The 26,737-nt window shown below is 32.2% G+C and overlaps 2 protein-coding genes across 2 annotated transcripts in view; both read left to right on the forward strand.

Annotated features, from left to right (window-relative positions):
* Positions 1-26,737, forward strand: part of LOC134684324 (uncharacterized) — a 30,086-nt gene that overhangs the window by 313 nt on the left and 3,036 nt on the right. Inside the window, exon 2 of the mRNA XM_063543612.1 lies at positions 358-675. Within this exon, the coding sequence (XP_063399682.1) occupies positions 358-675 (318 nt within the window). The remainder of the gene's footprint in view (positions 1-357; positions 676-26,737) is intronic.
* LOC134683495 (uncharacterized) lies at positions 5,000-9,525 on the forward strand. The gene is made up of 5 exons (XM_063542805.1): positions 5,000-5,261; positions 6,677-6,724; positions 7,272-7,379; positions 8,176-8,261; positions 9,316-9,525. Exons 1-5 carry the CDS (start codon positions 5,000-5,002, stop codon positions 9,523-9,525), a joined length of 714 nt encoding a protein of 237 aa, XP_063398875.1.

Here is a 26,737-nt window from a genome sequence, read left to right on the forward strand (position 1 = left end):
AGAATCAATATGTGAATAAGAGTTATAATGCTTACTTCCCCTAATGCTAAAGCATATACAACAACAAACACCGAACAGATTATCGTGTTTTCTGGTTATAAATATCGTAAAATTAATATGAATGTAAAAAGGTCTTTGTTGCATTCGAAATTGGATGTTTTTGCTGATTTGATGTGTATGTAAATAATTAATCTATATTTTCAACTATGTCATGTTTTTTTTTACTATTCTTTCCTTTATTTAGAATTGAAAAACAAATGTTGATAGTTTAGATGTAAAAAAACTTTTCTTTGATTTATTTTTAACGAGCATATACACTTTTTATACTACGTTTTGTCTAATTTGTACTAATTTCAGGTGGAATTATAAACGAAACAGATGTAATTGTATATGTGAAAGAAAACTCTACAACTATTCTTGAATGTCCATTCAAAAGTATATCAGGAAGTATTTCTTGGATAAGATATGCACGTAAAGATGATAGGAACGAAGTAATTGTTGACAACAGAAATATAAACCCAAATATTAAACATATCAAAGGTGTTGGTGATCAAACGATTGGTGAATACCATCTTATTTTATCACAAATCACTAAAGCTGACGAAAAGATATATAAATGCGTATCAGTTATTGACAATACTCCACATGAGGCTGAGATATCAGTCCGTCTGTCGAGTAAGTATGATTTAAATGTATGGCTTCATTTTGTGTATAATTGGATAAATTTGAAAATCCAGTACTCAGTCTGTCTCAACAGTTAAAGACACTTTTCCTCTGTATGAGATATACCATGTATCATGGATAACCTTCCACGTCCTATATCTTTAAAATACTTCCTTATATTCACATAATTTGAACTTTGTTTGGTGAAGTTGTCTCACTGACAATCATATACCTCTCCTTTTTTCGCTCACCTGGCCCGAAGGGCCAAGTGAGCTTTTCTCATCACTTGGCGTCCGTCGTCCGTCGTCGTCCGTCGTCGTCGTCGTCGTCCGTCGTCGTCGTCGTCGTCCGTCGTCGTTAACTTTTACAAAAATCTTCTCCTCTGAAACAACTGGTCCAAATCAAACCAAACTTGGCCACAATCATCATTGGGGTATCTAGTTTGAAAAATGTGTGGCGTGACCCGGTCAACCAACTTAGATGGCCGCCACGGCTAAAAATAGAACATAGGGGTAAAATGCAGTTTTTGGCTTATAACTCAAAAACCAAAGCATTTAGAGCAAATCTGACAGGGGTAAAAATGTTTATCAGGTCAAGATCTATCTGCACTGAAATTTTCAGATGAATCGATCAATCGGTTGTTGGGTTGCTGCCCCTGAATTGGTAATTTTGAAGAAATTTTGCTGTTTTTGGTTATTATCTTGAATATTATTATAGTTAGAGATAAACTGTAAACAGCAATAATGTTCAGCAAAGTAAGATCTACAAATAAGTCAACATGATCAAAATGGTCAGTTGACCTGTTTAGGAGTTATTGCCCTTTATAGTCAATTTTTAACCATTTTTCGTTAATTAAAGTAATCTTTTACAAAAATCTTCTCCTCTGAAACTACTTGGCCAAATTAATCCAAACTTGGCCACAATCATCTTTGGGGTATCTAGTTTAAAAAATGTGTGGCGTGACCTGGTCAACCAACCAAGATGGCCGCCACGGCTAAAAATAGAACAAAGGGTTAAAATGCAGTTTTTGGCTTATAACTCAAAAACCAAAGCATTTTGAGGAAATCTGACAGGGATAAAAATGTTTATCAGGTCAAGATCTATCTGCCCTAAAATTTTCAGATGAATCGGTCAATCGGTTGTTGGGTTGCTGCCCCTGAATTGGTAATTTTGAGGAAATTTTGCTGTTTTTGGATATTATCTTGAATATTATTATAGATAGAGATAAACTGTAAACAGCAATAATGTTCAGCAAAGTAAGATCTACAAATAAGTCAACATGACCAAAATGGTCAGTTGACCCGTTTAGGAGTAATTGCCCTTTATAGTCAATTTTTAACCATTTTTCGTAAATTAAAGTAATCTTTTACAAAAATCTTCTCCTCTGAAACTACTTGGCCAAATTAATCCAAACTTGGCCACAATCATCTTTGGGGTATCTAGTTTAAAAAATGTGTGGCGTGACCTGGTCAACCAACCAAGATGGCCGCCACCGCTAAAAATAGAACATAGGGGTAAAATGCAGTTTTTGGCTTATAACTCAAAAACCAAAGCATTTTGAGGAAATCTGACATGGGATAAAAATGTTTATCAGGTCAAGAACTATCTGCCCTGAAATTTTCAGATGAATCGGTCAATCGGTTGTTGGGTTGCTGCCCCTGAATTGGTAATTTTGAGGAAATTTTGCTGGTTTTGGTTATTATCTTGAATATTATTATAGATAGAGATAAATTGTAAACAGCAATAATGTTCAGCAAAGTAAGATCTACAAATAAGTCAACATGACCAAAATGGTCAGTTGACCCCTTTAGGAGTTATTGCCCTTTATAGTCAATCTTTAACCATTTTTCATAAATCTAAGTAATCTTTTACAAAATCTCCACTGAAACTACTAGGCCACAATCATCTTTGGGGTATCTAGTTTGAAAAATGTGTCCGATGACCTGGCCATTCAACCAAGATGGCCGCCACGGCTAAAAATATAACATAGGGGTAAAATGCAGTTTTTTGCTTATAACTATGAAACCAAAGCATCTAGAGCAAATCTGACAAGAAGTTAAATTGTTAATCAAGTCAATATCTATCTGCCCTGAATTTTTCAGATGAATTGGACAACTGGTTGTTGGGTTGCTGCCCTCCAATTGGTAATTTTTAAAGAAATTTTGCCGTTTTTGGTTATCTTGAATACTATTATAGATAGCGATAAACTGTAAACAGCAATAATGTTCAGCAAAGTAAGATCTACAAATAAGTCAACATGACCTAAATGGTCAATTGACCCCTTTAGGAGTTATTGCCCTTTATAGTCAATCTTTAACCATTTTTCATTAATCTAAGTAATCTTTTACAAAATCTCCACTGAAACTACTAGGCCACAATCATCTTTGGGGTATCTAGTTGGAAAAATGTGTCCGATGACCTGGCCATTCAACCAAGATGGCCGCCACGGCTAAAAATATAACAAAGGGGTAAAATGCAGTTTTTTGCTTATAACTATGAAACCAAAGCATCTAGAGCAAATCTGACAAGAAGTTAAATTGTTAATCAAGTCAATATCTATCTGCCCTGAATTTTTCAGATGAATTGGACAACTGGTTGTTGGGTTGCTGCCCTCCAATTGGTAATTTTTAAAGAAATTTTGCCGTTTTTGGTTATCTTGAATACTATTATAGATAGCGATAAACTGTAAACAGCAATAATGTTCAGCAAAGTAAGATCTACAAATAAGTCAACATGACCTAAATGGTCAATTGAACCCTTAAGGAGTTATTGCCCTTTATAGTCAATTTTTAACAATTTTCATTAATTTGGTAAATTTATGTAAATTTTTACCAATTATAGTTCTCTGTTACTAATGGGCAAAGTTCATGATAGATATAATTGTAAGAAGCAAAATCGTTCAGTAAAGTATGAACTTCAAACACATCACCATCACCAAAATACAATTTTGTCATGAATCCATTTGTGTCCTTTGTTTAATATGCACATAGACCAAGGTGAGCGACACAGGCTCTTTAGAGCCTCTAGTTTTTTATATTGACGAAGACAATACCATGGAACTATCACAAGTTATTTGTTGAAGAAAAAATACGACAACGTCTTTGTAAAACAAAAAAAGCTGAAAATAGAAACAAGTTTTGTAATTAGCTTTTTTTTAACGATGACTTTTGTGCTTGCGTTTGTGAAAGTTTAAGAAAATATTCCAAAGCTGTGAAGCTAGTTATCCGTCTTAATAATTTTTGTAGAACTTCCTAGCTGTCTTTTTAAGTTTTGTTAAGATATTTTGATACGGGTTAAGGTGGAGAAATTGTATGTTTTAATTTTCAATTTTGTCTTGTTTTAAGTGATATTCGTCGGACAAAGCGCAACAACTCAGATCTTATTATAGACAAAAAGCAGAATCACAAATATACTGAACTCAGATGAAAATTCAAAACGGAAAGTTCCTTTTCAAAAGGCAAAATAAAAATCTCACACACATATATAACGAATGAATAACAACTGTCATATTCCCGATTAGTTCACCTGAATGTGGCAAAAGCCTTCGGAATATGATTTCCCAAATCAATGCTCTTTATCATTTTTGCCTTTTTAACATCTATGGTTTAAGGGTCCTTGTGAGTCTTTTGTAGACGAAACGCATGTCATGTGTAGACAATTTTAGTCCTGGTATATATGATGAGTTTATCGGTACATTGCAAGCATTGCTGTTGTTTTACTTCTATGGGTGATGTTCCCTTTCTTACAGTACACAATCTTTAAAATAAAATACAATATGGATGCTCCTGCTAATGTTTAAATTGTTGTTATGTTGTTTGTTATATAATGAATTTAACATCATTTTGCTATTCCTTTTGAAAACTTTGAAAAAGTTGGGATATTACAATATACAGAAAACTAAAGACAGCAATACGAACCCAAATTGAAAATGTTGTGAGCTGTTCCTTCTTTCATTGGGTTCAAAGGGTGACATTTCAAGGTGCATGAATTCATTAGAAAAACAAATTACTTAAATTGGTGTTGTTCGCGGTTTTGAACAATTGTGCAAGCCACATCTCGTCTTCGCAAGTATGACACTGAAATTGCTGATTTTCACCGGTTTTCTCATGCATGCAGTCTTTAAACTAAAAAACTAAAAACAACTATTTGTTTTTAAATAACAATTCAGCGATGACGAAATGTAAATTGTCGTTAAACATGTTAAATTAGATGTATAACCAACAGTATATTGCAGGATTTTTACATGTTCTTGCAGTCATGTTATTAATTTCCAATTATTACTTACTACCGGTATTCTTTTTATCTAATACAAGCACCGAAAGATGAAATACAGATAATGAATGTCACTGAATCAAATACTGTTGTTGCTATTAGTGGAACATCTTTAACTTTGAAATGTATTTCTGTACAACAGCCCTCTTGTAAAATTTCGTGGTCATCTAATGGCATAATAAAAAGTCAAGACCAGGGAAATTTGACTGCCTATGAATTCACTCCAAATGAAGAAGATCAAAATTCTATAAACACATGTACTGCAGTTTATACAGGAAAGACAATTCGGAAAAGTGTCCGATTGAATCTTGTACATAAGTCTTCAGGTAATATTTTTGTATGCATGTATTTTTCTTTTTCTTTTATAGCTACACTTTATCATCAAGTAACACTTTATCATCAAGTAAATAGTTTCTTCATTTTGCGTTTATCGTCCACCTGCCATTCTACATAAGTCGTTTTCATTAACTCCTCTGTAACCAAAATTCCTATTGAAATCAAACTTTTAAAGAATAATAAATGGAAGTTTCTGATAGTTTAAAACGCATGGATATTAGAAGATATTTTTTTTTTTCATTTTTGATTGGATATCTTTTAATTATCCCTTTCTTTTAAGAAACCAGGCGAAATACATTAAAACTTTCAGGGATTTAAAATTATTGGATGATTATATACAAACGATTCTCATTATACTTCTGCTGAAAAATCATGGCGGAATTTGAAGCTCATGCTCAACGCACATATATCGTTATCATTTTAATGTCGTAAACTATTTGGCAAACTTAAATTTCATGAGAATATGTCAGATAAAATATGACTGTCTGCAGACTAATCGAAAAAAACAAACTTATGTTTTTCTTTTTTTTCAATTCTAAGTACATGACATTTTGACAGCAACCAGCATCAACCAATGAATTACAGGCTGATGACCTGGAAAAGACAAATAAATAATGTATCTTTGTTGAAAATGATTGTGAGCGCCCATTCAACCCCAAGATAGGACAGTGTTATTTCGACAAAACATAGGAGCTTTCTATACGAATTACTGGCAATGACTCGAAGCAATAGATCGGCACGATGAACATAAAAAACTAGCATAAATCAAAAGACACAAATCACCGATATGAGTCATCACAGTTACTCAAAACTAGTCCAAAACATAAAAAACAAATAATACAAAAATCGTGTCCTTCTTGTCTTACATGAAATGATTTGTTTGTTAATAAAAGAGGGGCAAAAGATACCAGAGGGACATCCAAACTGATAGAGAGAAAATAAACTAATAACGCCATGTCAAAAAAAGAAAAAGACAAACAGACAAATAAAAGTACACAAGACACAACACAGAAAACTAAAGACTAAGGAACATGACCCTACCAAAAACTATTTGTGTTTGTTAGGGGTGTAATCTTAAGTGCTCCGGAAGAGTAATCAAAACCTATTCCACATACGCAAATTAGTTTTCTTAACACTTCTATTTAACATGGAAATTAATGTTATTATTGCATATTCCTTACTAAACCTTTTATCCATGCTGATTTAAATCATATGCCACAAGTATTATATTTTGTAAGGAATATCAAATATCAAAAATAAGTTTAATTAATAAATTAAATTACGCAAGTTTGTTCTCTCTTTTTATTTGATAAAACTTGAATCCAAAGCTATATCAAAAGCTATATCTTTAGTTATATTCATAGAAATCAGCTAATTTGAAAATACCAATGCATTTTATTAACAGAACTAAGATATGTTTCTACAACATTGGAAACCATCAAAGAAGAACAAGGTAACACATTATTAATGGTTAACCTTAAATACACAAAGATACAAGTAGATTGTTGGTATAATTCAATGAGACAGCAATCAAAGAACAGATATTTAACATTTTTATAAGCTCTGTATGGTCTCTCGATGAATAAAAATGTGAACGAAGTTAACAAAGACTATACAATATCTACCATCAACACCATATTTTTTCAAAAGAATTTAAAACAAAACATGACAGATATAATAACATCATATAGTTGTAAACTACATGACATGTATTATCTTAATTGCAAATTTTCAATACCCGTTCTCGTCATCAATGAGTTGAAGTTAGAATTGAAGCATATTGCCTAAACCTGCTACTTCATTTCAAAATGATCGGAGTTCTGTGTTTATTGTTTTTTTCTGTGAAGATCATTTGTAAAAGGTCAACTTGAGAATGATCTGTTTTATCTTTACATTTCGAATTTCTTATTTGAGTTAAGGTTTTACATTCTGCAGTTTCAATTTGTTTTGATTCGGTGTGATTTGTCCTTCGTTTATATAAATTACCATTTCTCTTTTAGAAACAATAGCTGGGTCGTCTGAGAAGAACGAAATGGTGATAACGGTTGTTGTCATCATTCTTGTAACTGCAGGGATATTTATCTCTGTTTATATCTTTCGAAACAAAGGTTTGTTATTTATAAATAACGTTGTTATCTTTATTTTTTTCGTTTGATCTTTATTTATATGTGGACTGATGTAAACCCTAAACAACAAGCATAGTGTACAAAATGTTTATCAATGTTATGAAGTTCTGTAATTATGTCATCTACATGTGTTTTATTTTATTGGATGGAAGTTAACCCACTGTATTTTATAATTCAAAAACATTTTAATATTTTTTTCTTATCCAAATATGCTACAATATTCTTAAGAATGGACATCAATAAAGGTTGCAGAAGTACACCGATGTCTTATGCAAAAATCCATTTAAAAGAGTCAAGCAAAGGAACAAAAATCAATCTGAGGGAATCACATGAAATCCAAAACGGAACGAGACTGGTGCCGTGACAAGGTTAACGTGTCAAATTATGCATGCATCCACTCTATGCGAATTAAGTCCCAGATTGACGAAAGACACAAAGTGATAATCAAACAAACTGACAATGACATTTAAAATTACGTTTATGAAAATAATTCTCTACATATAAGCCATGCATGGTGATGACATTATTACGTACATGAGTCAAGCACATCCATTTAATTTCAACATTTGTTTATCGTGAGCACAACGTTAAACGGCTTTAATGTTTTTTTTTATATAAAATACACTGCGGTTTTGTTGAAATAACAAATTTCGCAAACTAATTATTAAAAACAGTACAAACCGTATGAAATAAAAAAAAAAATGAAATAAGAAAAATTAAATTATATTCTTACCACACTTTCATTTGCTTGTACGACTATTTTTCTCAGGTATCTCAGGTACTGATAACAACAGCAAAAAGAAAGTTAAAAATAAAGTACAGGAAGTACAGCATGACACCCAGGGAAATGTTCAGCATAATCAGGTTCTTGTCACAAAGTTATAGACCTTACGTTTAAAAACCTGATTGACCCAAATGAGAGATATTACTCTTACTTCACGCCCGTTCTTATGTGTTATTTATTGCGTTTCTTATCTCCAAACCATCTGGCAAAATGACTACTTTCAATAAAGGGATGTGCAGCCGTTTATCAGATTGGTAAGATACGTCATTGTGTTTGGAGTCTGCTAATTTCAAGACCTACACAAGACGAGTTTGAAATTGGCAATCACAAACACTTGAATAATGAAGTGTTACAAGTTTATGTTTTCAATCTAAAAAATGGATAATATAAAAAGAAGATGTGGTATGAATGCCAATTAGACAACTATCCATAAAAGACCAAAATGACACAGACATAAACAACTATAGGTCACCGTATGGCCTAGTTTTGTTACACTATTGATCATCAATAGTTAAGTTTTACAATTCAATCAATGACAAATTGATAGCAACAGCGTAATTTCTGCGTAGTCGTCATATTGTATCACAGATTATAGGATATCGTAACGTTTTACATGAAAAATATAAAAAGTTCATGAACTTACAATTTGCAAAGACAAACATGATTTTGTTCATACAATTTCAACCATTAATTAACATAATATGGATACAATTATGTTATTAACACAAATCTATGATTGTAATGCAAATAACGACACTTTCCAAATCAAATCAAAACTTTGATTTTCCCCTTTTTGATAAGCTGTTTGATTGTCAATTCATAATTCTAGCACCTGTCGACCTGAATTACATCGGTTTATTTTTTTTTTTTTGGATACGCAGTTAATTCATTGTAAATCTTTTACTTATAATTTGAATTAGTTTTATAATAAAACTACAATAACCGTTGTAAGTTCCAAAGAGAATCTGTCAATTTCAGCATTTTCATTTCTATTCTGTAATGTTTTAGAATTTGTTTAACAAAAGTTTTGTGTCGGGGAATTGAGAGGAACTATGGAAAATTGTCCAAGAATCATATAATCGGCTATATTGGTTTAAATAATAATTTTGTTTAAAAATTCACATATCATTTCAGAACCCCTCGGGTTTGGTTTATATCGAGGTAGACTTCGAACCAAATCAGGAAAACCAGAATGGTCATAAGTTCTACATTCATGGTTCAAATAATCGATCGCCATATGCAGCCATAGACTTCTCTGCTAAAGCTGATCCATTACCAGAAAGTGAATCTGATGACAATGATATTGAAGAAGACTACTTTATTATATTAGAAGATGTACAATGATGGGCAATTGAAACTTCGGAATAGTGCATACGTTTATATTTGATTAGGGACTTTTCGTTTTGAATTTTCCTCGGAGATCAGTATTTTTGTGATTTTACATTTGAAAAAAATAGATTCAAGTTGACACTTACTTATTTTGGTTTTACCTGCAATTTTCAAAATACTAATGAAATGGTGTAAGCATTTTAGAAATCTGTATAAAAACAAATGAAATAACGGCAACTTTCAATCAGACAATACATTGGAATATGTGCGAAACATAAGATCTTGTAAATTTTTTAAGTGCACGCTCATTTCAAAGGAAATATTAGAGAAGCAGTAAAAAAATTCTTGATTACGAAAGTAAAAAAAAAACCGTATGTATATACAGTACTGCAAATTGTACAGTTGCTAAATTTGTGAAAAATCAATCATTCACAAAACGGTGTATTTGGAATGTTTTTATTTCAACTTATAACAATTTGAATGGTTGTTTTGTTTTGATACTGAACATGTACATAGCTTATCGTTTTATGGCTGTTGTTGAAAAATTATTTATTTTAAAGTTTTGATCTAGTGAAATTTAGTCAGATAGAATGCGTTTTATTAATTGCTAATATTCAAGAATTGAAAAAAATAATCTATGTTTTAGCTTCTTCAATACAGATGCCTTTTTAGCTCACCTGGCCTAAAAGGTCATATGAGCTTTTCTCATCACTTGGCGTCCGTCGTCGTCGTCGACGTCGTCGTCGTCGTCTGTCGTCGTTAACAATTTTTCAAACATCTTCTCCTCTGAAACTACTGAATGGATTTGAATGAAACTTAGCATGATTGTTCCTTAGATTATCCTGCACAAAGTGTGGGCTTCGATTTTTGATCCGTCAAAAAACATGGCCGTCGTTACTTAAAATAGAACATAGGGGTCAAATGCAGTTTTTGGCTTATATCTCAAAAACGAAAGCATTTAGAGCAAATCTGACATGGGGTAAAAATGTTCATTAGGTCAAGATCTATCAGCCCTGAAATTTTCAGATGAATCAAACAAACCATTGTTGGGTTGCTGCCACTTAATTGTTAATTTTAAGGAAATTTTGCAGTTTTTGGTCATTATCTTGAATATTATTATAGATACGGATAAACTGTTAATAGCAAAAATGATCAGCAAAGTAAGATCTACAAATAAGTTAATATGACCAAAATTGTCAATTGACTCCATAAGGAGTTATTGCCCTTTAAAGACTTTTTTAACAATTTGTTCATCATGTTGACTTACTTTAAAAAATCTTCTCCTTTGAAACTGCTGTATCAATTTCAGCCAAAAATAAGGCTAAACGGGTTTCAGAGTATCTAGTATAAATTTTATATTTCATTTCCTTGTATGTCAGAAAGATAGCTCCTATGGCTAAAATAGAACATAGGAGAACATGATTTTTTTTTTGCTTTTGAAGAAAATAGGACGATTCAAAGAACATTTAAATAAATTGAAAAGCCAAAATAATCATTGATGAGAGATTTAACCAAAAAAAATAAGGTGAGCGATTCATGCTCTTGAGAGCCTCTTGTTCTTTCAAAATAGCAATTCATATGATGTAAAGCGAACTTCTCTATTTTCATAACATACACTGGCAAATGCAACCGGTTTCAAGTAAATATTTTACTTTTCCCTCCAGTGTGCCTGGATAATCTAAAATTGTCAGTTATTATTTGGTCTTAAGGTAGATCATAATAGATATAGGAAGATGTGGTGTGAGTGCCAATGAGACAACTCTCCATCCAAGTAACAATTTAAAAAGTAAACCATTATAGGTTAAAGTACGGTCTTCAACACGGAGCCTTGGCTCACACCGAACAACAAGCTATAAAGGGCCCCAAAATTACTAGTGTAAAACCATTCAAACGGGAAAACCAACGGTCTAATCTATATAAACAAAACGAGAAACACGTATATATAACATAAACAAACGACAGCTACTGTACATCAGATTCCTGACTTAGGACAGGTGCAAACATTTGTATAAGTATATATATTTTTTGAGACAGAATTTTCTAATAATTGACGTTGGCCCGACCGAATTCTGTATGTTGTGTATTAGCCCTGTAAACCATATCGTTGACTCCTAGGCATAGGAATCGAAGCAGACTTTCCAGATCTGAGATTTGGTAAGAATATCCTCCACTCGGATTAGGGATTTGTCTAACTAAGGGCTGTGATTGAGAAACAATCTCACCAAGGGGATGAACATCCTGACTCTGTGGATCGACTTCCATGTTTGACTAATAAATGTATGGAAAGCCATTGAAAAATTAAATAGTACTGATATATGACGTCTGGCAAGGTTTTTTTTTCTGGGACGCCGTTTACGTCGTAGGAAGGCGTCCCAGAAAAAAAAATAGCATTGCCAGACGTCATAATTATTTGGACTAGTTCCAAACCACATGAGTATTTGGACCGTACGCGTATGGTTTGGACTCAAAATATTCATACGGTCGGACCGTAGATACGGGGCACCGAATGGGACTCTTGTGGTTTTGAACTCGAAATTCAATTTTGTACGGACAAAAATGACTTTTGTTCAATAAAAATGAGTTCAGTCATACAAAATTATCTTTCAATGGACAAAAGTCACTTTCGTCACGACAAAACATTTTTGTTACACAGACTTACTTTTGTTACCTAATTTGAAATTTGGGCGACAAAAGTCAATTTTGTATGCAAATTAGTTAAGTTTGGATTCTGTTCAATTTTGTCTAACAAAAGTAACAAAATTGACTTTTGTGAGACAAAATTCAATTTTGTCAATTTTGTCTCACAAAAGCCAATTTTGTCGTCACAAAAATGAATTTTGTCGTCACAAAATTGAATTTTGTCGTTACAAAAATTGACTTTTGTGAGACAAAATTGACTTTTGTGAGACAAAGTTGACTTTTGTGAGACAAAATTGACAAAATTGAGACAAAATTCAATTTTGTCAATTTCGTCTCATAAAAGTGAATTTTGTTGTCACAAAAATGAATTTTGTCGCACAAAATGGAATTTTGTGTTCACAAAATCGACTTTTGTGAGAAAAAATTGACAAACTTGAATTTTGTCTCACAAAAGTCAATTTTGTCTCACATAATCGACTTTTGTGTTTTAATTTCCATATCAGGTAACAAAAGTCAATTTTGTATGCAAATAAAGTTTATATTTGCATACGTTTTTGACAAAATTGACTTTCGTCATGACAAAACTGAATTTTGTCTACAATAATGAATTTTGTCATGACAAAATCGAATTTTGTCTACAAAAATGAATTTTGTCATCACAAAATTAAAGTTCTCATAAAACAAATCTGTTTCACATAGTTTTGTTAGACAAAAATGATTTTGTCATTCCATAATTGAATTTTGTATAAAACCACAAGAGTCCCATTCGGCGCCCCGTAGTAGACCCCCCCCTATTCACCGTACGCGTATGGTCTGGCTTATATTAAAAAGACAAGTTGGTTTAGTTTATTAGACACGCATGTTTATTACACATCAACATAACATGCATAGCTTAAATCTCTAGTTAATATAAAAAGTTTTATTGCATAATTGAAGCTTAAATTTTGAATTATTTAAGAAAGTCACACCAATTCAATATGTATTTCTTTTGTATTTAGCATGTTAGCAATACATGAACTGAATTATGCTAATTGAAATTGAAGTCAACCAAATGTGGGGGGACATTCTTTTAGAATATTTAGGAACTTGAGAAAAAAAAATACTAATACAAAGGAACATGCACGAACTATATTAACACAACACACAACATGCAAATGTAAAAAAAAAGACTATCTTTGAGGAAGCGAATGTCCAATTGGGCGAGAGTACAAAATAAGATTCATGCACTTTATTAAACAAATGTTTCATTTAAAATGTTCGCCATGCACTGTATTCATGATTTAAATGTAATAATAGCAACCGAATAACAATTTATAGAACAAACAAAAAAATATTTTGATAAATGATTGTTCAAGTTTATCCAATATGATCCAAAAACATGTATGGTCAGCTCGTACTTGACCGTACAAGTAAAACTATACGGTCCGATCGTACGCGTATGGTCGGATCAAACGAGTAAAGTTTTACATTTAAGCTCCGGACCATACGCGTACGGGGTCCAAATACTCATATGGTCCGGAACATATATTGCTTGCTATATGAAAGATTAAAGGATTTACAACTTTTAGATATAGTCTGCATAAAAAAATATTGTATTTTTTTTAATTATTTTCATTCGTTTTCTATTTACTATGTCGTATATGATCTTAAATAATGAAACAGTTACATGATTAATTATACACTGTTTTTTTTATATATTTTTTTCAGAATGAATTTCTGATTTTAGATGCTACATGTGTTAGATGTATATAAACAATACCTGTATTGTCGATTTTGATATATTAACAAACGATAAACAATTTTTTAAACAAAATATCAAATATATTAAAAAGAACCGGTATACTGACTAAGATACAATTAACTGAAATGTAAGATATATATTTTGCATGCAGTCAATTCATCCATTTTTCGTTATTCACAGTTTGTAAATTCAAAATAGTTTTCCTCAACCATTACCAAAAATCAAGTATCACTGTGACCGATATGCAGAGTTCTCATCTGCATGATGAAAACGTTTTCTTCACAGGAGTTTTCACATGTAAAAATATATATGGCTTTTTTTAATCTGGATAAGTAACTTAAAAGTATATTAGTTTTAATCTATACTCAATTTTTTGTCCCGTTTGATATCGATCGACATGCTGATTTTTCAATTGACTTGAATGCATTTCTCATTTGACTATTTTGTGAGAATACAAATAGATGCGTGTCAGATAATATTTAGACGTCAATATATCTACCTAGAGAAGTGCATAGACAATCAATAATTCCTATTCTAACATTGTAGTGACTATTGTCGCAGCATTTTTGGCAGTATAAAACACAATACAAATCAATGTCAAAGTAGTTATCTACAGTGGTGCAAACTACCCTGTCAACCTGAAGATGTGAGTTCTAATCATGCTCGTTGCAAGATGCGTCGACTCCGATCTTAATTAACTTTACTGCTACTTATGCATAGTTGCCCTTTATCCCATTTTTATACTTTAAACATTATTGTTATATTTACAGCACTTTGTACTTAAAATTTTGGTACAGAAATAATACGTGATTACAATATTCCAAAAATCATAACTTTAAGAGATTTTAAATGGACGAACTTTCAAAATGCTGAAAATGTAACGGTCGATGCAACCAAAAAAAAATCTGTACTTCTTAAATTTCAAGTACACATCAAATACTGTGAATTACTGGTACCTAAATGTAACAATAATTTCAAAGTAACACATATTACTGAATATCAAAAGTAGATTAAAAGCATTTCAAGTACTACAGATTGTTGGTACAAAAATAGTTCCTATGCAAAAGGAGTTGTGTAGGAATGTACTTTTTAACTTGTCCGGTCATTTTTATGATTACAGTCGATTTCAGGTTATTCTGATTGGGCTAAAACGCTTCGTATGTAAAAATGACTTACCGCGTTTATTCAAAATTATGTTTTCCTAACGCATAATTTTTGGTGGTCACATTTCCAAATGTTTTACGGCAGCCCTTGTGTATTGGACGGTTGAAATTCCGACCTTGACTTTCCCTATGACAAGTTTGCATTGATTAGTCGCCATCTTTGTTTCTATGAGGATCGTTTGTTGTTTATCAATCTTTGGGAAATTCCGGAGTTTCCGGAAACGTTCGGCCAATGTTTCGTTATTTTTCGCGCGCTAATGATGTAAACAAAATGAGACAGTAGAAAATATGGAATTGAGGATTAAATCTATGAAAATTTGATCTTGTACCCGGTATTTTTACGCTACATATTGTACAGAATGATATTATTGACAACATATCCAATGCCAAGATTAGCAATTATAATGTATGCTCTAAATATGATGTAATGAATGGAACGGAATCAATTTCATACACGTGTTTTCACCGACATGGTTTCAACATCTATGATGAACATGATGAATGGTAGGTTTGTGTACAGTAGTTAAGAAAATCCATAATACTCATAAAGATATGCAACCTTTTTCTGTAAATAACATGTTTGTGTGGCCTTATTAACGCCTTTGGTGATCGCTTATCTGTTGATTATTCGATGTTCCTGATCCTTGATGTTGGGTTAATGTGTCGCGTATCACTCACTTCACGTGTGCAGCAATCAAACAAATTTGTTTACTATGCAATTTCCTTCAACATTTTTAATGGGACAATTTGTATTAGATAAGGCAGCAACCATTTGATTTCTTGGGGTGGAGGCTTTGGCTTTTTATCCCCGCACAAACTTTTTTTTCGCCAATCTATTTCATTGGCGACAAGTTCTTATGAATTTAGCATTACATTAAGTGGCAGCTGAGAGTAAAAGAAAACCTTATTTCTTTTTTCAGTGTCAAAAACAAATTAAGTTTTTTCCAAAAACTAAAACAAAAAAATCCATATGATAGCCCCACCCCCCACCCCCCAAAAAAATCAAATGGTTGTTGCCTAAGGGGATACATCGGATTACGTGGGGAAAGTAAATATTTTATCAAGTTGTCATGAATTAAAGAGTGTTATTCTATGTTGAAGACTGTACGTAGAAGCTTATACTCATGCTAATTTGAAGCATTTAAAATTCATTACAACTTTTATTAAATTTTATAATACTACAGTTACATGTATTATGCTTAGGTAAAAAAAAATAATAAACATCTTTTAGCTAACCACACCTACATGTACCATAATGTTAGTGCATACATTAACACTTTTCATGCCATTTTGGAACAAGCACAGTTATAGTCAGTCTGATTCCCAAGTATAAACTTTTATTTGTCTGGCTTCTTTTTCAGATTTTTTTTGTAATATTTAACATTCGTATTTCGTTTATTGTGTAATCATACTTTTTTTTTATTAAGTTAAGTCTGCCAATTGATATTTTATCGTGTGTTATCTACGTTGTGATGTTATGCTATTGTTTCAGAAAAAGGGAGAAGGTTTGGATCCATTAAAACATTTAATCCCGCTGCAAATGTTTGCACCTGTCTTAAGTCAGGAATCTGATATACAGTAGTTGTCGTTTGTTTATGTAATAAATACGTGTTTCTCGTTTTGTTTATATAGATAAGAGCGTTGGTTTTCCCGTTTGAATGATTTTACACTAGTAATTTTGGGGCCCTTTATAGCTTGTTGTTCGGTGTGAGCCAAGGCTCCGTGTTGAAGACCGTACCTTAACCTATAATGGTTTACTTTTTAAATTGTTATTTGGATGGAGAGTTGTCTCATTGGCACTCACACCACATCTTCCTATATCTATTAACAAGCAATCAGAGGTTCAGTGGTTGATGTCTATGTAAGTGGTTTTTGAGTGTTTCTCTTTTTTTTTGTTTTTACACAAATTAGACCATTGGTTTTCCTGTTTAAAATGTTTTACAACATGTACACTTGTAATTTTTGGGGCCCTTACAACTTGCTGTTCAATGAAAGCCAAAGCTCTGTGTTAAAGGGTGTACCTTGACCTGTAATGGTTAACTTTAATAAAATATTACTTAGATGGAGAGATGTCTCATTGGCACTCATATCACATCTTTCTACATGTATATGATAATATCTATAATGTGCATATTTGCATTGTAACACACATACATTTAATAGTCCCCCACTTATATCCCACTGGATATAAATTCGTTGTATTGGAACCAAAATTCAGACTTGTCATGATGGACATTTCTATATGTACTATATATATTTATAGCTAGTGCAATGTTTAAACAAACACAGAAACATGAAGCCAATATATTCAAGCATGATGATTTTTTTTAAGTGGATTTTCTTAGTACAAGAACCACAAATCATCAGAGTGAGACCATAACAAAATTCAAGCATACTTCGTAACGTGTTGTGATAAAACTATATACCACAAACATGCAGAAAGAAGTGTTAAAAACTTATTTGTGTACTTAATTTTGTAAACTACCTTGACCAAAGCTCCAATATAAAGCCAGACAGACAAACAAATGCACAGACTAAAAACATAATGACCATAGATCACCATATATTGGGCATTCAAATGTTGAAAACTGATTTGTTGGACTGAAAGATTGACAAACAGATAAACAGAGTGCAACCTAAACATCCCCTCCTACATTTGTACTTCTTTGTCAGTAGTGAACTAATTATATGGAATGAGAACATTTTTTTTTCTCTCTCTAATCTAAATAATCCATAACGTGTAGATATTTTACACTGCTTAACAATGTAATTTCTCTGCATAAGAAGTGAAAACTAAAATAGTTTGTGTTCATATGTCTCTAATCTCCATTTCAAATTGAGATTTATACAACCATGTATTTGTACATATTACAAATATAGTCTGTTTAAAATAATTAAATACACATGAGATTTTGATTAGATATATTGAAACATTTTGATATGAAATAACTTGCAATACATGAAACTATTTGAAATTGAGAAAATTTGATAAATTCAAATTAAAATTAATCAACGTGTAACATTAAATAATATGCATATATAAATAATGTCAACAACAGTCCAAGAATTTTCGAGATAATTTTTGACATGATAAATTTTTTACATGATAATATTTACAATGATATTGCACATTAAAACCCAACAAATCACAGATATTTAGCACTATATAATTTAACACAGATATACGGTATATGCTTTATTTTTATCACAATATAGTCTTTATCACAGATATGCTTTTATCACAGATATGCTTCGATTCTATAACATTGTCCATTCTTCAGAAGTCCGGAAACTGTTAGAAAAATGCACTGCATTTGACCAACATTAAAGAAAGGCATTATTGCTCCATATCATCCAGTGGTGAGACCAGTGTTTCACTGAGCTTTCGGTGGTGAAGAAGAGAATAGCACCGAGGACACATTATCTGCGCCAGGGCAGGTTTTGTGCAACATTTGTAATGCAACCACTGATCACAGGTGTCACACTGAAACCAATCAATGTGTGTTCCCCGGTCTCGCTTGGGAACACGTCCTGGCGGATCAGTGTCATGACAAATTTTACACAAAATCACATCAGTCTGATTGCTGGTACCAGAGACATAACCGTCAACAATGTCCATGTCAATTTCCTCGTCATCGGTACCCCCTCCTGACAATATGCAATAGTCGCCTGACTGTCATCCTTCTCATCGTCCGTCATGTGTATAATAACTGGAGAAAGAGCCTTGTCTCTGAGACCATCGATCTGCCAGAGTTTTTCGTCATACTCCCTGACCACATGAGTCTCAAATTTAGGCCAGCGCTCCGCACTGAAATGGGACTTGGCCTCCTCAAAAAGCTTCTTACAATCTTTAATTTTGTAGGTAGAATTTTTTCTAGCTACGAAGCCTTTCAAGTCAGACCAAACCATTTCAATGGGATTGAGCTCACAATGGTAAGGGGGTAATCGTAAAACCACATGGCCATGAGCTTTTGCAAGTTCGTCTATCTGAGGCTTGTGCTGATTTACCAAATCAAGCAGCCCAGTCTTTTTCATTTTGGGGTCATAATCAACATTGTTCTTATCCAACCATGCCGAGATACCTGGTTTATTAGCACCTGTAGAAGGTGCCCTCGACTCAGGATCTAAGTGGCTGTGATATGGAGCATTGTCCATTACAACTACAGACTGGGGAGATAGTCTAGGGATGAGTGTGTCTCTGAACCATTCTGTGAAGTGTTCACTATTCATTTCATCATTATAATCCGAGCTGCTGGTTTTCGACTCAAAGATCAGGCCAACACCAGGGATGAGGCCTTCTTGAGAAGATCCAGCATCTAGGATTATCAAACGAGTGCCTTTACCAGATGGTAAAGAACGCCCGCTGCCCTCACAGTGTGGCTCAAAGACTGAAATGGATGTGCTAGGTTCATCCAGCCAATCACCTTTGACTACATGATTGGAATTCAACCAAGTCTCATCTAAATACACAATATGACGCTCTTGCTGCCTGTACTTACGTATGTGTCGCAGATAATGGTGACGAAGAGCGACAACATCATCCCTTTCAATGACATGACGGCGGCCCGATCCTTTCTTGGAAAACCTGAAAAAAAGACATACTAATTTAAAAATCATGTCTGCATTCCTTAAAAAAAAGGTTAATGAAACGCTTGAACATTTTGTATCGGAAAAACAATGTTACAAAATTAATAGCCTTTATTGCTTGGTTGTTAATACATGTAGATACATATCTGCCTAATGTCTACAGCTTATTTCATGAAACATTTGTGTTTATTAATTAATGTGTCTCTACTTAGATCATTATTGTGTTGTATGGTTTTGTTATTGATTCAATCATTGGCATTTATTGCATTGTCCTCAGGAATGATTTTTTTCTCTATAACTAATTTTCACTGCAAAAAAAATGTAATTTTCAAATACACTACATACTGACTTATAATAATACTTCTAATTACAGATTCTACATTTGGTTGATGATAACAGTGTTAGACAAAATAGTTAACGTTGGGCAGATGTCTTGTGTTTTGAATCAGGTATGGGCTGTTAGACCGTATATTTACCATATTTACATATATGAATTTCTTTTTGTTGTCCCAAAAATATAAATTAATTTTAAATGAAATAAGATTTCTTGGGTTTTTTTAAAAGTTGGAGCATTCAAATTTTAAGGAATCCAAGGTTGTTGTTACTTAAAAATGTTAAGTTTGATAAATATTCACCGAAAACCCAGTGACTTCACTGTTCTCACTACTGTTGACAATGATGCAGTAATGTCTTTCTCTTTCAGGACTTCATGAAGACGGGGCATGGACACCACCTGTTTCTTCTGGTACATATCATGGATGGTCCTTTTGACTACGTTTTGGTTAAAGTCGTCCAAGATCCAAGGCTTTGGATCAGGCTTCTGTATTGAAGACTTGTGGACTGCCTTTACAACATCCTGCACTGGATTCAAAGCCTCGATCTTCCTCTTTAAAGTACTGAGGCTTATTCCTGAAAATAGAGAGAAATTATTCAGAAATATCAACATTCATTTGTTTTGTGTTAAATGTGAACACTTTAATAATCAAACAAGTACGAGATATTGAGAGTATTAATCTTTTCAGGAGATTTTATAATTGTATTTAAAGAACACATTTTCTAGGACATTTTTATTTGTAAAGTACTGGTTTTGTGTGAAGCTGTCGGTGTCCTTAGTAAAGAAGATAGACCATTATTTTCCAATAATTTATGCATATTGTTTTATTGAACTTTTTTAATCTTGAAGCTATGCATGTGTAAATAATTTTGATTGAATGTAATGACTGAAATGTTTTTCTGTTTTTTTGACGTTTCCTGAGATAGTTTCAAACCTTATTTTCATGAAACTTTGGAAAATTGTATCTATAAATTGAAACAGGCTCTTTTTTTTTAATTTAAAAATTCAAGATCTTTAAACCGTTCTGAGTTATGGGATTTTACAAATTAAGAATAGGGGGATTTCAAGTTTTATAACTATAACTCATAAAGAACAGTAGTGACTTTTAAGTAAAATTTTCAGACAAGCCGTTTTAATGTAAGTCAAGAATTCAGATTTGCCAGGGTCTTTACCATAAATATTTACACTACCTGTTGCCTTCACCATGCGTGACCAAGGATCACTTAAACACCATGGTTTTCCAATCTTCTTTTCCATGGTGAACAAATTTAAGAATTTTTCAAGGAGGTGTGAAACCTGCAAAAATCAATGGCAAATATAATTTTTAATTTGGACAATTTCTGTTATATGATTTTTTTTTAACTGTAAGTGTACAGTTTATGTTTTCTAAACTATTATAAACAATTTATTTTAAGCAGATCATAATTTCTAAATTTTTCATCCTTGGTGTCAGATTGCTGGCTTAAAAACATGTATCCTTTACCACAAATGTATATGAAATGTGTAGTATAATTTTTAAACTACCTTGTATTTGATGTGGATATACTCTTTTTTTGTGTATATATTTTAATATTATATATGTTGTTATTACTCTTGATGTCATCAGAGCTGACGTTGTGACAATGCATGTAAATCCGACATAATTTTCCATTCCATTATATTTCTAGTATTCAAAAAAACAGTTTTAATAAATTTTGTAGCATAGATTTATTTGTTTGTTATTGTTCTGGGGATGCTTTACTAAACACTATTTATAATTGTTGCATGCATTAGAAAATTTTGCATTGAAAAATGTCAATATTGTAACCAACAATTTGACAAATTAATGGGAGATAAATCTATTTCTTATAGGGATTACCTCCCTTTGTATACAATTCTTGGAATTAATTCTGTTTATAAAAATTTAATTGGGTGTGCTCAATGGATGAAATATTTAGTCAAGACACACTTGGGTAACTGTTTATGAACTTTAGGAGGGTGTGAGTTTTTATTTCTAAAAATGAAACCTGGGTTGACACATATTTCTGGCATTAAAAATCCATTTTTACAAAATTAACTTGTATTTTTAGTTTGATGTAAGTAATTTATTTTCCCTCACTCATTTTTCTATGAATTAAAGTCCATCATTAAATTTCTAGGTGAAAGCATCTATCTCCTTTTTTGTATAGGAAAAAAATAATAACGATTTAAATCATTTAGTACATATACACAATTGCAATTGTAATGTTATGTTTTGATATTGAATAAGAGTTGTGGATTTATAATTTTCTTGAAATGGATGTCCCTTGGCCAATTTTCCTAGAAAATTTTATCAATGTCATTAATATTCTTCAAGCATTCATGTCCTTTAATTTTGAAAAAAAAAACATTTACATGTAAACAATGAATATTCAATACTATGGTTTGTAATTAGAGTTGTGCATTATAAATACTAATGGAATTCATCTCCCCCCTAATTTTTCCTAATAATTTCCTTGTAGTTTATTATCCTAGGTAAAAACGTCCATGCCTTGTATTATAAAAGATAAATTCAAATGTTGTATATATATTTTTAGATTTGTGTTTTTTTTTTAAATGTATGTCTCCAGACTAATTTTCTATAAAAGGACATCATGTTATTAGTATGTATAGCTTATAATGCCCATATCCTTTTTTTTATGGAAAAATAAATGAAACTTTCAAAATATGCTCATTTTAATAAAAACTTTAATTATAATTGAAATTACTAGAAGAACAAGCAATAGAACAATTTTTCCAAGGATAGAAAGTGTCAGAGTGCTATATATTTTACTTGTTATGGACTTCTGCTCTAAGTTAAATAATGGTCAAAGACTTTAATATCAAGGATGAAAAGTTGGACAGAAAATTTTTGCAACTAATATCCAACTCACAAATGAATTGGTTCTAATATATGTTATTTTATTGTAAAATAAAGGCATGTCTCTGTGCGAACAATTTCCTCAATTTCTTTTACCCATATTATTGCACTTACAGGTATCTAGCAGTCTTGTATAAAATTGTAGGCCAAATCAAGCACTATTTATTTCTCAGGAAAAATGGACCCTGCAGTGTTGTTGATTTAGTTTATTTGGTATTTTTCACACTTCCTGTTAATCTATTGAAGTATGTTGTAGAGGTGATAATTGGTGCATCTTATTAAAAGCAAAATGATAATTTCAATAATTTAGAAGTAGGATCTATCAGTGATTAGAACTTTATGCAATTTCTATAAAATTTCTATGTTTTCCCCATTATTCTGTATTCTTTAATGTCTTGAATCATGTGCAAAGAGTCATGTTTTTTTCCTTCCATGTTCAAAACTGCAGTAGACAGGGAAGAAAAGTTTTATATATGCAGGGAAAAGCTGTGAATGGTGTTTTCTGAATTGTATGGGTAATCACTGTACAGTATATCTTACTTTGATATATTAAAAGGGACAACTTTATAAAGTTTAACACAATAACACAAGTTGACAACTGAAAACAGATGATATTCCCCAAAGGCACTGTCAGTGATTCACATGAGTTTCAGAAAACATCATTCTTGGTTTATACACAGGTTGTTATACCTCAACACTCTTGATCGTCGTTCTGACTTTCTTCCTTCCCATTGTATATAAATCAATCTTCAAGTCTTCAATCTAAGTCTGCTTTATAGTAAACAGAAGTTCGTCTGCTATTTATAAACGTCTTTTCTTTTATCGTCTTAACCGAGACGACTCCCGAGAGTTTCGAAAAGAAATTATTTACATACGTCATCGTACTCCCAGGCAACACTTCCCCGGTAAAAACAATGGCCGACTTCCAATGGTGAGATAACCTATCAGAAGCAATTTTGCAGACGGTACCAGATATGTGAGGAACAAGGGGGAAATAATTATTGGATTAAGGCAATACCAAAAATTATGCGTTAGGAAAACATAATTTTGAATAAACGCGGTAAGTAATTTTTACGTTCGAAGCGTTTTAGCCCAATCAGAATAACCTGAAATCTACTGTAAGTGTGAATGTAATATTTCCATGTTATTTTCTTTTGTTTATTTAGTTTATTGTTGGTTTGTTTACAGGTTTTAAAGGAAGAGGCACATGCAGATTTCTTAAATTGATCATATAAAATTGAAAATGGAAATGAAGAACATGTCAAAGAGACAACAGCTCGATTAAAGAGCAGAAAACAGCCCAATGTATATAATATACTTTCCGTCTATAAGTTACACTGGAAGTAGTTGAGCATGCGCGTGTTGAAATTTGGGCGACTGGTGGTCTTTTAGAATTTGCTTGTTAATGATTCTTCTAATTTCCTATATTTCGAAAAGTCAAATAGGATATAGGGCAACCCTATATCCTGCAAATTATATCCTTATTTGGTAATATTTTTTTTAAATGGATGTCCGTTCTATATTACAGCTCTACGACTTCAATAATGTGTCCGTTTCCGTCATTTATTTTATTGCATCCCACTTTCACTAATTTAGTGCAAACGAAATGCCGTAGCAAATAAACGGAGTATGTTTTTCCTGAACAGAGGTAAGTCATATATTATATCAGTAAAGGACAATTTGAATCTACAAATCCTTGAATTAGATGTACACGAATACTTTAATATAGACTTGTTTTGATGTAAAAGGAGCTTTATGTATCACTATAATAGATTATACCAATTTGCACCTCAAATACGGTTATACCCTCACTCCTGTTTGTTGATATACGAACATTGAAACAATAAGATGAATACCAATACACATTTAACACCTCGAACCTTAGTTTTAGTTCAATCGAACATTAGAGTGAACATTATGTGTGTAACCTTAGTGCATGGTTCTTATCAGAAAATCACTTTATTTCATCCGGTACTCGAACCCAGGACATCGGTGCTACAAGGCAGCACTCTCTTTATTGTTATCTTTATTTTACAAAATAACACTCTAACAGACTGAGCTATAGGTGGACTTCCCAAGCGCAATCACTTATGGGTCACTAAGTATCTACTACATGTACCGAAGGAATCAATCCCGTTTCACTTCAAACACCCCAGAGTTGTACTATATGACCCAAACAACACATACCCTAGCTAAAATCCTGTCTAAGTTACTACCATATTTTGTTTTAGTTAAGCGCCAAATTTAACTTGGAAGGAGAGCACGATTCAAATGACAAATTATGTTGTCTCCAACGGGACTCGAACCGCTTACGGGTGACTAAATATCTACTAGATTTACCGAGGGAGGTGATCCCGAAACTGGTGGTTATATCATAAGTCTGTTTTGACCAATGTTGAAAATGCCAATAAATAGTTTATTAATCACCCCTAGTTTTTGGTGGGGTTCGTGTTGTTTATTCTTTAGTTTTCTATGTTGTGTCATGTGTACCATTGTTTTTCTGTTTGTCTTTTTTCATTTTTAGCCATGGCGTTGTCAGTTTGTTTTAGATTTACGAGTTTGACTGTCCCTTTGGTATCTTTCGTCCCTCTTTTATTATAATTGATTAAAAATCTCAATTTTGAAATCGGCAACTGTTTAACTGACCATAAAGCATATGGTGAACATGTTTTCTTTTATCTTCAGGTCATAGTTTTTTCTTAGGAAAGATACTTCTCATTCTAATGCAGATTGGTAAGTAATTTTAATGTATTTCATAGATATTCTTATTTTTATTTTATTTCATTACAAACAGAATTATGCATTTTTTTTAACCAGTTTTCACATCATATATCTTTTTCTTAATTTGAACTCACATCAAGAGTAAAAGTCTTCATCATGTCTTGAAAGTATCTTAATTATCCTTCTTTCTTTAGATAATTTTATCGTTACATTCACATATTCACATAACACCATGTTCACTCACTCTGCAACTATCGTGTTATGACTATTATACCCGAACAGAACGTATCAGAGAAGTCGCAAAGTCTGAAATGTAAATGATCAGCGACGTCAGAATCAATATGTGAACATGAGTTATAATGCTTACTTTCGCTAATGCGTAAGCATATAAAACAACAAGCGCGAACAGATTATCGTGTTTTTTGGTTATAAATATCGTAAAATTGATATGAGTGTAAAAGGTCTTTGTTGCATTCGAAATTGAATATTTTTGCTGATTTTATGAGTATGTAAATAATCAATCTATATTTTCAACTATGTCCTGTTTTTCTTACTATTCTTTCCTTTATTTCGAATCGAAAAACAAATGTTGATTGTTTAGATGTAAAAATAAAATCTTTGATTGACATATAACGAGCCTATACACTTTTTATGCTATGTTTTGTCTATTTGCACTAATTTCAGATGGAATTATAAACGAAACAGTGTAATTGAATATGTGAAAAAAAACTCCACAACTGTTCTTGAATGTCCATTCAAAAGTATATCAGGAAGTGTTGCATGGATAAGATATACAATGTCAAGTATGAACCCACACGAAGTAATTGCTAATAACAGAAATGTAAACCCACATATAAAACATATCAAAGTTGTTGGTAATCACACGATTGGTGAAAACAATCTTCTTTTACAACAAATCACTAAAGCTGACGAAAAGATATATAAATGCTTATCAACTATAAACAAAAATCCACTTGAGACTGAGATATCAGTCCGTCTGTCAAGTAAGTATGATTTGAATTTATGGCTTCATTTTGTGTATAATTGGATAAATTTGAAAATCCAGTACTCAGTCTGTTCCAAAAAGTAAAAGACGCTGTTCCTCTTTATGATATATACCATGTATCATGTATTACCTTCCGTGTCCTATATGTTTAAAATAC

The sequence above is a fragment of the Mytilus trossulus genome, chromosome 9 (assembly GCF_036588685.1).
Source record: "Mytilus trossulus isolate FHL-02 chromosome 9, PNRI_Mtr1.1.1.hap1, whole genome shotgun sequence".
Lineage (NCBI taxonomy): Eukaryota > Metazoa > Mollusca > Bivalvia > Mytilida > Mytilidae > Mytilus > Mytilus trossulus.